We start from the raw sequence: 11,866 nt of genomic DNA, 5'->3' as shown, positions 1-11,866 counted from the left end.
TCTTCTGACAGTGTTGATGCACCAGCTTCTGCTCTCAAACATATGGGTGTCTTGACCTTTGCAATTGGAACCAAGAGGTCTGATAGGAGAGAACTGCAGAAGATATCCCACGATGACAATTTTGCACTCTCTGTCTCTGATTTTACTGACCTTCAACATATCCAACAGCAACTTCAGTCCTCCTTGGAGGCTTTAGTTATTGACGTCACCCCAGAATCACCAACTGTACTTGGTATGTTAACAAGCACGGCCTCTTGCAGGCCTGAAAGGCTACCTGCCTTGTTTCACTTACACTGAGTGAATCAAATGAAGTGAAATTCCTTTTAAGCTACATTTTTCTATTTGAAATGAGGTGGTGGTGTGCTTCCATACTTTCTTGAATTAAAATAGGCAGTCTGAAGTGCTTTCTAAAAATGATCCACTCCTTCATGATTAGTACACGAGCATACTTTGAAAAAGTGTTTTATTTTTTTTCTTCCTGTCTTTTCTCAGTTTACACAGCCAAAAACGATATTGTATTCCTTCTGGATGGTTCTGATAGCACAAGGAAAGGCTTCCCTGCAATGCGTGATTTTATTGAGAAAGTAATTATGAAACTAAATGTGGGAGAAAACAAAGACCGTGTGTCTGTCGTCCAGTACAGCAGAGATGCAGAGGTCCACTTCTATCTGAATACATACACCAAAAAACAGGATATTGTTGATTTGGTCAGAGGGTTGAGACACAGAGGAGGCAGACCCCTCAACACTGGGGCTGCCCTCCAATATGTCAGCGACACTGTCTTTACACACCCTGCTGGTAGTAGGCGTGAGCAAGGTGTACCACAGATATTGATCCTGCTAAATGCTGGAAGGTCTTTTGACAATGTAGATACCCCCGCCTCTGTTCTCAGACAACAGGGAATCAATGTCATTGGAATTGGAACAAGAAGCTCTGACAGTGAAGAGCTGCAGAAAATATCATATGACCCTAATTACACTCTATCGGTGTCTGATTTCACTGACCTCCCCAGTGTCCAGGAAAAGCTTTCCTCACTAATCAGCACAGGGTTAGAGAGGGCCACGCCCATTACGCCAACAGTAACTGGTAAGAGAGGGACTGAATTCTACATTTCCAAATCGTTGTAGTATGCATATTGCACTATTATCAAGTGAATTTCTCTAAGTTCAGGTCAGCTAGTGGCAATGTTGCAAAAAAGTTGTGCCAGCATTAAAATGGTACATTTCTAAAACTTGAGGTTACCTTTCAACATCTGACTTTTGCAAGAGAAATATTTGACAAACCAACCTAAATATCTCTGAAATTCTATCTCCTCTAGTGGAGACACAGCCAACAGGAAGAGATGTTGTGTTCTTGTTGGATGGATCTGATGGAACTAGAACTGGATTCCCAGCTCTACGAGATTTTTTGCAAAGAGTAATAGAAAAACTCAGTATGGATGACAACAAAGACCGTGTCTCAGTGATCCAGTACAGTAGAGATCCAGCTGTCCAGTTCTATTTAAATACATATGTGACAAAAGCCGAGATCCTTGACATTGTCAGAGGTTTGAAGCACAAAGGCGGAAGACCCCTCAACACTGGAGCAGCTCTCCAGTACGTGAGGGATAATGTCTTCTCAGTCTCTGCTGGAAGCAGGCTCCTGGAAGGAGTTCCTCAGGTCCTAATATTGCTAAGTGGCGGAAGGTCTTCTGACAGTGTTGATGCACCAGCTTCTGCTCTCAAAGAGATGGGTGTGTTGACCTTTGCAATTGGAACCAAGAGGTCTGATAGGAGAGAACTGCAGAGGATATCCCACGATGTCAATTCTGCACTCTCTGTGTCTGATTTTACTGACCTTCAAAGTATCCAACAGCAACTTCAGTCCTCCTTGGAGGCTGTGGTTATTGACATCACCCCAGAATCACCAACTGTACTTGGTATGTAAACAAGCACAGCCTCTTAGTGTCCTGAAAAGCTACTTGACTTGTTTCACCTATAGTGTGGGATATGAATCCAGTAAAATACCTGTTTAGCTTGATGTTATTTTGTTAAAAGAGGTTATGGTATACTTCCCTACAATTAATAATTAGAAAACGCAGGGCTTTTGCTTTTCAAAAAGTAGTTTATAACTTTATGATAAGTACACAAACGTACCTTTTGCAAAAGTTTTTATTTGTTGTCCTCCTGTCTTCTTTCAGTTGACCCTACCCAAAAGGATATTGTTTTCCTTCTGGATGGTTCTGATAGCACAAGGAATGGCTTCCCTGCTATGCGTGATTTTGTCGAGAAAGTGGTAGAGAAACTCAATGTTGGAGAAAGCAAAGACCGTGTCTCTGTAGTCCAATACAGCAGAGATGCAGAGGTCCATTTCTATTTGAATACATACACCACAAAAGAAGATATTGTGGATTCAGTAAGAGGGCTGAGACACAGAGGAGGCAGACCCCTCAACACCGGGGCCGCCCTCCAATACGTCAGGGACAACGTCTTTACAAACCTCGCCGGGAGTAGGCGCCTGCAAGGTGTTCCACAGATATTGATCCTACTAAATGGTGGAAGGTCTTTTGACAATGTAGATACTCCAGCCTCTGTTCTCAAACAGCAGGGCATTATTGTCATTGGCATTGGAACAAGGAGCTCTGACAGTGGAGAGCTGCGGAAAATATCACATGACCCTAATTACACTCTATCCGTCTCTGAGTTCACTGACCTCCCCACTGTTCAAGAACAGCTCGCCTCTCTAATGAGCACAGGGCCAGTGATGGCCACAAACATGACACCAACAGTAACTGGTAAGAACATGACTAAATTTACATTTCAAGATAATGGTAGTACGTAAATTGAACTGTATTGAAGTGTATTTCTTCAAGTTCAGGTCTGCCAATGCAACTTTGACAAAACAGTTGAGCTTGGATTAATAGAATCAATTTAGAAACCTTGGGGTTAACTTTTCATCTGACATTTGTACGGTAAATGTTTGAAACATGAACCTAAATATGTCTTGAATTGTATGTTTCCCAGTGGTGATACAGCCAACAGGAAGAGATGTTGTGTTCTTGTTGGATGTATCTGATGGTACTAGAACTGGATTCCCAGCTATGCAAGACTTTGTCCAAAGAGTAGTAGAGAGACTCAGTGTGGATGATAACAAAGACCGTGTCTCAGTGGTTCAGTACAGCAGAGATCCAGCTGTCCAGTTCTATTTGAACACATACACGACAAAAGTCGAGATCCTCGACATTGTCAGAGGTTTGAGGCACAAAGGTGGAAGACCCCTCAACACTGGAGCAGCTCTCCAGTACTTGAGGAATAATGTCTTCACGGCCTCTGCCGGAAGCAGGCGTCTGGAAGGAGTTCCACAGGTCCTGATATTGCTAACTGGTGGACGGTCTTCTGACAGTGTTGATGCACCAGCCTCTGCTCTCAAACAGCTGGGTGTCTTGACCTTTGCAATTGGAACCAAGGGGTCTGATAGCAGAGAACTGCAGAAGATCTCCCACGATGACAATTCTGCTCTCTCTGTGTCTGATTTCACTGACCTTCAACGCATCCAACAGCAACTTCAGTCCTCCTTGGAGGCTGTGGTTATTGACATCACCCCAGAATCACCAACTGTACTTGGTATGTAAACAAGCACAGCCTCTTAGTGTCCTGAAAAGCTACTTGACTTGTTTCACCTATAGTGAGGGATATGAATCCAGTGAAATACCTGTTTAGCTCGATGTTATTTTGTTAAAAGAGGTTATGGTATACTTCCCTACAATTAATAATTAGAAAACGCAGGGCTTTTGCTTTTCAAAAAGTAGTTTATAACTTTATGATAAGTACACAAACGTACCTTTAGAAAAAGTTTTTATTTGTTGTCCTCCTGTCTTCTTTCAGTTGACCCTACCCAAAAGGATATTGTTTTCCTTCTGGATGGTTCTGATAGCACAAGGAATGGCTTCCCTGCTATGCGTGATTTTGTCGAGAAAGTGGTAGAGAAACTCAATGTTGGAGAAAGCAAAGACCGTGTCTCTGTAGTCCAATACAGCAGAGATGCAGAGGTCCATTTCTATTTGAATACATACACCACAAAAGAAGATATTGTGGATTCAGTAAGAGGGCTGAGACACAGAGGAGGCAGACCCCTCAACACCGGGGCCGCCCTCCAATACGTCACAAACAACGTCTTTACAAACCTCGCCGGGAGTAGGCGCCTGCAAGGTGTTCCACAGATATTGATCCTACTAAATGGTGGAAGGTCTTTTGACAATGTAGATACTCCAGCCTCTGTTCTCAAACAGCAGGGCATTATTGTCATTGGCATTGGAACAAGGAGTTCTGACAGTGGAGAGCTGCGGAAAATATCACATGACCCTAATTACACTCTATCCGTCTTTGAGTTCACTGACCTCCCCAGTGTTCAGGAACAGCTCGCCTCTCTAATAAGCACAGGGCCAGTGATGGCCACACCCATGACACCAACAGTAACTGGTAAGAACATGACTAAATTTACATTTCAAGATGATGGTAATACGCAAATTGAACTTTATTGAAGTGTATTTCTTCAAGTTCAGGTCTGCCAATGCAACTTTGACAAAACAGTTGAGCTTGGATTAATAGAATCAATTTGGAAACCTTGGGGTTAACTTTTCATCTGACATTTGTACAGTAAATGTTTGAAACATGAACCTAAATATGTTTTGAATTGTATGTTTCCCAGTGGTGACACAGCCAACAGGAAGAGATGTTGTGTTCTTGTTGGATGGATCTGATGGTACTAGAACTGGATTCCCAGCTATGCAAGACTTTGTCCAAAGAGTAGTAGAGAGACTCAGTGTGGATGATAACAAAGACCGTGTCTCAGTGGTTCAGTACAGCAGAGATCCAGCTGTCCAGTTCTATTTGAACACATACACGACAAAAGTCGAGATCCTCGACATTGTCAGAGGTTTGAGGCACAAAGGTGGAAGACCCCTCAACACTGGAGCAGCTCTCCAGTACTTGAGGAATAATGTCTTCACGGCCTCTGCCGGAAGCAGGCGTCTGGAAGGAGTTCCACAGGTCCTGATATTGCTAACTGGTGGACGGTCTTCTGACAGTGTTGATGCACCAGCCTCTGCTCTCAAACAGCTGGGTGTCTTGACCTTTGCAATTGGAACCAAGGGGTCTGATAGCAGAGAACTGCAGAAGATCTCCCACGATGACAATTCTGCTCTCTCTGTGTCTGATTTCACTGACCTTCAACGCATCCAACAGCAACTTCAGTCCTCCTTGGAGGCTGTGGTTATTGACATCACCCCAGAATCACCAACTGTACTTGGTATGTAAACAAGCACAGCCTCTTAGTGTCCTGAAAAGCTACTTGACTTGTTTCACCTATAGTGAGGGATATGAATCCAGTGAAATACCTGTTTAGCTCGATGTTATTTTGTTAAAAGAGGTTATGGTATACTTCCCTACAATTAATAATTAGAAAACGCAGGGCTTTTGCTTTTCAAAAAGTAGTTTATAACTTTATGATAAGTACACAAACGTACCTTTAGAAAAAGTTTTTATTTGTTGTCCTCCTGTCTTCTTTCAGTTGACCCTACCCAAAAGGATATTGTTTTCCTTCTGGATGGTTCTGATAGCACAAGGAATGGCTTCCCTGCTATGCGTGATTTTGTCGAGAAAGTGGTAGAGAAACTCAATGTTGGAGAAAGCAAAGACCGTGTCTCTGTAGTCCAATACAGCAGAGATGCAGAGGTCCATTTCTATTTGAATACATACACCACAAAAGAAGATATTGTGGATTCAGTAAGAGGGCTGAGACACAGAGGAGGCAGACCCCTCAACACCGGGGCCGCCCTCCAATACGTCACAAACAACGTCTTTACAAACCTCGCCGGGAGTAGGCGCCTGCAAGGTGTTCCACAGATATTGATCCTACTAAATGGTGGAAGGTCTTTTGACAATGTAGATACTCCAGCCTCTGTTCTCAAACAGCAGGGCATTATTGTCATTGGCATTGGAACAAGGAGTTCTGACAGTGGAGAGCTGCGGAAAATATCACATGACCCTAATTACACTCTATCCGTCTTTGAGTTCACTGACCTCCCCAGTGTTCAGGAACAGCTCGCCTCTCTAATAAGCACAGGGCCAGTGATGGCCACACCCATGACACCAACAGTAACTGGTAAGAACATGACTAAATTTACATTTCAAGATGATGGTAATACGCAAATTGAACTTTATTGAAGTGTATTTCTTCAAGTTCAGGTCTGCCAATGCAACTTTGACAAAACAGTTGAGCTTGGATTAATAGAATCAATTTGGAAACCTTGGGGTTAACTTTTCATCTGACATTTGTACGGTAAATGTTTGAAACATGAACCTAAATATGTTTTGAATTGTATGTTTCCCAGTGGTGACACAGCCAACAGGAAGAGATGTTGTGTTCTTGTTGGATGGATCTGATGGTACTAGAACTGGATTCCCAGCTATGCAAGACTTTGTCCAAAGAGTAGTAGAGAGACTCAGTGTGGATGATAACAAAGACCGTGTCTCAGTGGTTCAGTACAGCAGAGATCCAGCTGTCCAGTTCTATTTGAACACATACACGACAAAAGTCGAGATCCTCGACATTGTCAGAGGTTTGAGGCACAAAGGTGGAAGACCCCTCAACACTGGAGCAGCTCTCCAGTACTTGAGGAATAATGTCTTCACGGCCTCTGCCGGAAGCAGGCGTCTGGAAGGAGTTCCACAGGTCCTGATATTGCTAACTGGTGGACGGTCTTCTGACAGTGTTGATGCACCAGCCTCTGCTCTCAAACAGCTGGGTGTCTTGACCTTTGCAATTGGAACCAAGGGGTCTGATAGCAGAGAACTGCAGAAGATCTCCCACGATGACAATTCTGCTCTCTCTGTGTCTGATTTCACTGACCTTCAACGCATCCAACAGCAACTTCAGTCCTCCTTGGAGGCTGTGGTTATTGACATCACCCCAGAATCACCAACTGTACTTGGTATGTAAACAAGCACAGCCTCTTAGTGTCCTGAAAAGCTACTTGACTTGTTTCACCTATAGTGAGGGATATGAATCCAGTGAAATACCTGTTTAGCTCGATGTTATTTTGTTAAAAGAGGTTATGGTATACTTCCCTACAATTAATAATTAGAAAACGCAGGGCTTTTGCTTTTCAAAAAGTAGTTTATAACTTTATGATAAGTACACAAACGTACCTTTAGAAAAAGTTTTTATTTGTTGTCCTCCTGTCTTCTTTCAGTTGACCCTACCCAAAAGGATATTGTTTTCCTTCTGGATGGTTCTGATAGCACAAGGAATGGCTTCCCTGCTATGCGTGATTTTGTCGAGAAAGTGGTAGAGAAACTCAATGTTGGAGAAAGCAAAGACCGTGTCTCTGTAGTCCAATACAGCAGAGATGCAGAGGTCCATTTCTATTTGAATACATACACCACAAAAGAAGATATTGTGGATTCAGTAAGAGGGCTGAGACACAGAGGAGGCAGACCCCTCAACACCGGGGCCGCCCTCCAATACGTCACAAACAACGTCTTTACAAACCTCGCCGGGAGTAGGCGCCTGCAAGGTGTTCCACAGATATTGATCCTACTAAATGGTGGAAGGTCTTTTGACAATGTAGATACTCCAGCCTCTGTTCTCAAACAGCAGGGCATTATTGTCATTGGCATTGGAACAAGGAGTTCTGACAGTGGAGAGCTGCGGAAAATATCACATGACCCTAATTACACTCTATCCGTCTTTGAGTTCACTGACCTCCCCAGTGTTCAGGAACAGCTCGCCTCTCTAATAAGCACAGGGCCAGTGATGGCCACACCCATGACACCAACAGTAACTGGTAAGAACATGACTAAATTTACATTTCAAGATGATGGTAATACGCAAATTGAACTTTATTGAAGTGTATTTCTTCAAGTTCAGGTCTGCCAATGCAACTTTGACAAAACAGTTGAGCTTGGATTAATAGAATCAATTTGGAAACCTTGGGGTTAACTTTTCATCTGACATTTGTACGGTAAATGTTTGAAACATGAACCTAAATATGTTTTGAATTGTATGTTTCCCAGTGGTGACACAGCCAACAGGAAGAGATGTTGTGTTCTTGTTGGATGGATCTGATGGTACTAGAACTGGATTCCCAGCTATGCAAGACTTTGTCCAAAGAGTAGTAGAGAGACTCAGTGTGGATGATAACAAAGACCGTGTCTCAGTGGTTCAGTACAGCAGAGATCCAGCTGTCCAGTTCTATTTGAACACATACACGACAAAAGTCGAGATCCTCGACATTGTCAGAGGTTTGAGGCACAAAGGTGGAAGACCCCTCAACACTGGAGCAGCTCTCCAGTACTTGAGGAATAATGTCTTCACGGCCTCTGCCGGAAGCAGGCGTCTGGAAGGAGTTCCACAGGTCCTGATATTGCTAACTGGTGGACGGTCTTCTGACAGTGTTGATGCACCAGCCTCTGCTCTCAAACAGCTGGGTGTCTTGACCTTTGCAATTGGAACCAAGGGGTCTGATAGCAGAGAACTGCAGAAGATCTCCCACGATGACAATTCTGCTCTCTCTGTGTCTGATTTCACTGACCTTCAACGCATCCAACAGCAACTTCAGTCCTCCTTGGAGGCTGTGGTTATTGACATCACCCCAGAATCACCAACTGTACTTGGTATGTAAACAAGCACAGCCTCTTAGTGTCCTGAAAAGCTACTTGACTTGTTTCACCTATAGTGAGGGATATGAATCCAGTGAAATACCTGTTTAGCTCGATGTTATTTTGTTAAAAGAGGTTATGGTATACTTCCCTACAATTAATAATTAGAAAACGCAGGGCTTTTGCTTTTCAAAAAGTAGTTTATAACTTTATGATAAGTACACAAACGTACCTTTAGAAAAAGTTTTTATTTGTTGTCCTCCTGTCTTCTTTCAGTTGACCCTACCCAAAAGGATATTGTTTTCCTTCTGGATGGTTCTGATAGCACAAGGAATGGCTTCCCTGCTATGCGTGATTTTGTCGAGAAAGTGGTAGAGAAACTCAATGTTGGAGAAAGCAAAGACCGTGTCTCTGTAGTCCAATACAGCAGAGATGCAGAGGTCCATTTCTATTTGAATACATACACCACAAAAGAAGATATTGTGGATTCAGTAAGAGGGCTGAGACACAGAGGAGGCAGACCCCTCAACACCGGGGCCGCCCTCCAATACGTCACAAACAACGTCTTTACAAACCTCGCCGGGAGTAGGCGCCTGCAAGGTGTTCCACAGATATTGATCCTACTAAATGGTGGAAGGTCTTTTGACAATGTAGATACTCCAGCCTCTGTTCTCAAACAGCAGGGCATTATTGTCATTGGCATTGGAACAAGGAGTTCTGACAGTGGAGAGCTGCGGAAAATATCACATGACCCTAATTACACTCTATCCGTCTTTGAGTTCACTGACCTCCCCAGTGTTCAGGAACAGCTCGCCTCTCTAATAAGCACAGGGCCAGTGATGGCCACACCCATGACACCAACAGTAACTGGTAAGAACATGACTAAATTTACATTTCAAGATGATGGTAATACGCAAATTGAACTTTATTGAAGTGTATTTCTTCAAGTTCAGGTCTGCCAATGCAACTTTGACAAAACAGTTGAGCTTGGATTAATAGAATCAATTTGGAAACCTTGGGGTTAACTTTTCATCTGACATTTGTACGGTAAATGTTTGAAACATGAACCTAAATATGTTTTGAATTGTATGTTTCCCAGTGGTGACACAGCCAACAGGAAGAGATGTTGTGTTCTTGTTGGATGGATCTGATGGTACTAGAACTGGATTCCCAGCTATGCAAGACTTTGTCCAAAGAGTAGTAGAGAGACTCAGTGTGGATGATAACAAAGACCGTGTCTCAGTGGTTCAGTACAGCAGAGATCCAGCTGTCCAGTTCTATTTGAACACATACACGACAAAAGTCGAGATCCTCGACATTGTCAGAGGTTTGAGGCACAAAGGTGGAAGACCCCTCAACACTGGAGCAGCTCTCCAGTACTTGAGGAATAATGTCTTCACGGCCTCTGCCGGAAGCAGGCGTCTGGAAGGAGTTCCACAGGTCCTGATATTGCTAACTGGTGGACGGTCTTCTGACAGTGTTGATGCACCAGCCTCTGCTCTCAAACAGCTGGGTGTCTTGACCTTTGCAATTGGAACCAAGGGGTCTGATAGCAGAGAACTGCAGAAGATCTCCCACGATGACAATTCTGCTCTCTCTGTGTCTGATTTCACTGACCTTCAACGCATCCAACAGCAACTTCAGTCCTCCTTGGAGGCTGTGGTTATTGACATCACCCCAGAATCACCAACTGTACTTGGTATGTAAACAAGCACAGCCTCTTAGTGTCCTGAAAAGATACTTGACTTGTTTCACCTATAGTGAGGGATATGAATCCAGTGAAATACCTGTTTAGCTCGATGTTATTTTGTTAAAAGAGGTTATGGTATACTTCTCTACAATTAATAATTAGAAAACGCAGGGCTTTTGCTTTTCAAAAAGTAGTTTATAACTTTATGATAAGTACACAAACGTACCTTTAGAAAAAGTTTTTATTTGTTGTCCTCCTGTCTTCTTTCAGTTGACCCTACCCAAAAGGATATTGTTTTCCTTCTGGATGGTTCTGATAGCACAAGGAATGGCTTCCCTGCTATGCGTGATTTTGTCGAGAAAGTGGTAGAGAAACTCAATGTTGGAGAAAGCAAAGACCGTGTCTCTGTAGTCCAATACAGCAGAGATGCAGAGGTCCATTTCTATTTGAATACATACACCACAAAAGAAGATATTGTGGATTCAGTAAGAGGGCTGAGACACAGAGGAGGCAGACCCCTCAACACCGGGGCCGCCCTCCAATACGTCACGGACAACGTCTTTACAAACCTCGCCGGGAGTAGGCGCCTGCAAGGTGTTCCACAGATATTGATCCTACTAAATGGTGGAAGGTCTTTTGACAATGTAGATACTCCAGCCTCTGTTCTCAAACAGCAGGGCATTATTGTCATTGGCATTGGAACAAGGAGTTCTGACAGTGGAGAGCTGCGGAAAATATCACATGACCCTAATTACACTCTATCCGTCTTTGAGTTCACTGACCTCCCCAGTGTTCAGGAACAGCTCGCCTCTCTAATAAGCACAGGGCCAGTGATGGCCACACCCATGACACCAACAGTAACTGGTAAGAACATGACTAAATTTACATTTCAAGATGATGGTAATACGCAAATTGAACTTTATTAAAGTGTATTTCTTCAAGTTCAGGTCTGCCAATGCAACTTTGACAAAACAGTTGAGCTTGGATTAATAGAATCAATTTGGAAACCTTGGGGTTAACTTTTCATCTGACATTTGTATGGTAAATGTTTGAAACATGAATCTAAATATGTTTTGAATTGTATGTTTCCCAGTGGTGACACAGCCAACAGGAAGAGATGTTGTTTTCTTGTTGGATGGATCTGATGGTACTAGAACTGGATTCCCAGCTATGCAAGACTTTGTCCAAAGAGTAGTAGAGAGACTCAGTGTGGATGATAACAAAGACCGTGTCTCAGTGGTTCAGTACAGCAGAGATCCAGCTGTCCAGTTCTATTTGAACACATACACGACAAAAGTCGAGATCCTTGACATTGTCAGAGGTTTGAGGCACAAAGGTGGAAGACCCCTCAACACTGGAGCAGCTCTCCAGTACTTGAGGAATAATGTCTTCAATGCCTCTGCCGGAAGCAGGCGTCTGGAAGGAGTTCCACAGGTCCTGATATTGCTAACTGGTGGACGGTCTTCTGACAGTGTTGATGCACCAGCCTCTGCTCTCAAACAGCTGGGTGTCTTGACCTTTGCAATTGGAACCAAGG

The 11,866-nt window shown here is 43.4% G+C and overlaps 1 protein-coding gene across 1 annotated transcript; it reads left to right on the top strand.

Annotated features, from left to right (window-relative positions):
- Nucleotides 1-413: 413 nt before the first annotated feature.
- LOC137880234 (collagen alpha-3(VI) chain-like) lies at nucleotides 414-9,379 on the top strand (the record flags this gene model as incomplete). Its single annotated transcript, XM_068721461.1, has 10 exons — nucleotides 414-715; nucleotides 1,545-1,918; nucleotides 3,003-3,602; nucleotides 3,864-4,457; nucleotides 4,687-5,286; nucleotides 5,548-6,141; nucleotides 6,371-6,970; nucleotides 7,232-7,825; nucleotides 8,055-8,654; nucleotides 8,916-9,379. Coding segments are annotated over exons 1-10 (5,322 nt in total), but the record flags the coding sequence as incomplete, so codon positions are not given.
- Nucleotides 9,380-11,866: the final 2,487 nt, after the last annotated feature.

The sequence above is a fragment of the Cebidichthys violaceus genome, unplaced genomic scaffold (genome assembly GCF_023349555.1).
Source record: "Cebidichthys violaceus isolate CVI_PGR_0920_01 unplaced genomic scaffold, fCebVio1.0.p SCAF_277, whole genome shotgun sequence".
In the NCBI taxonomy this organism is placed as follows: Eukaryota; Metazoa; Chordata; class Actinopteri; order Perciformes; family Stichaeidae; genus Cebidichthys; species Cebidichthys violaceus.
The sequence above is the reverse complement of the archived record's forward strand: the minus strand, read 5'-3'. Positions and strand labels throughout refer to the sequence as shown.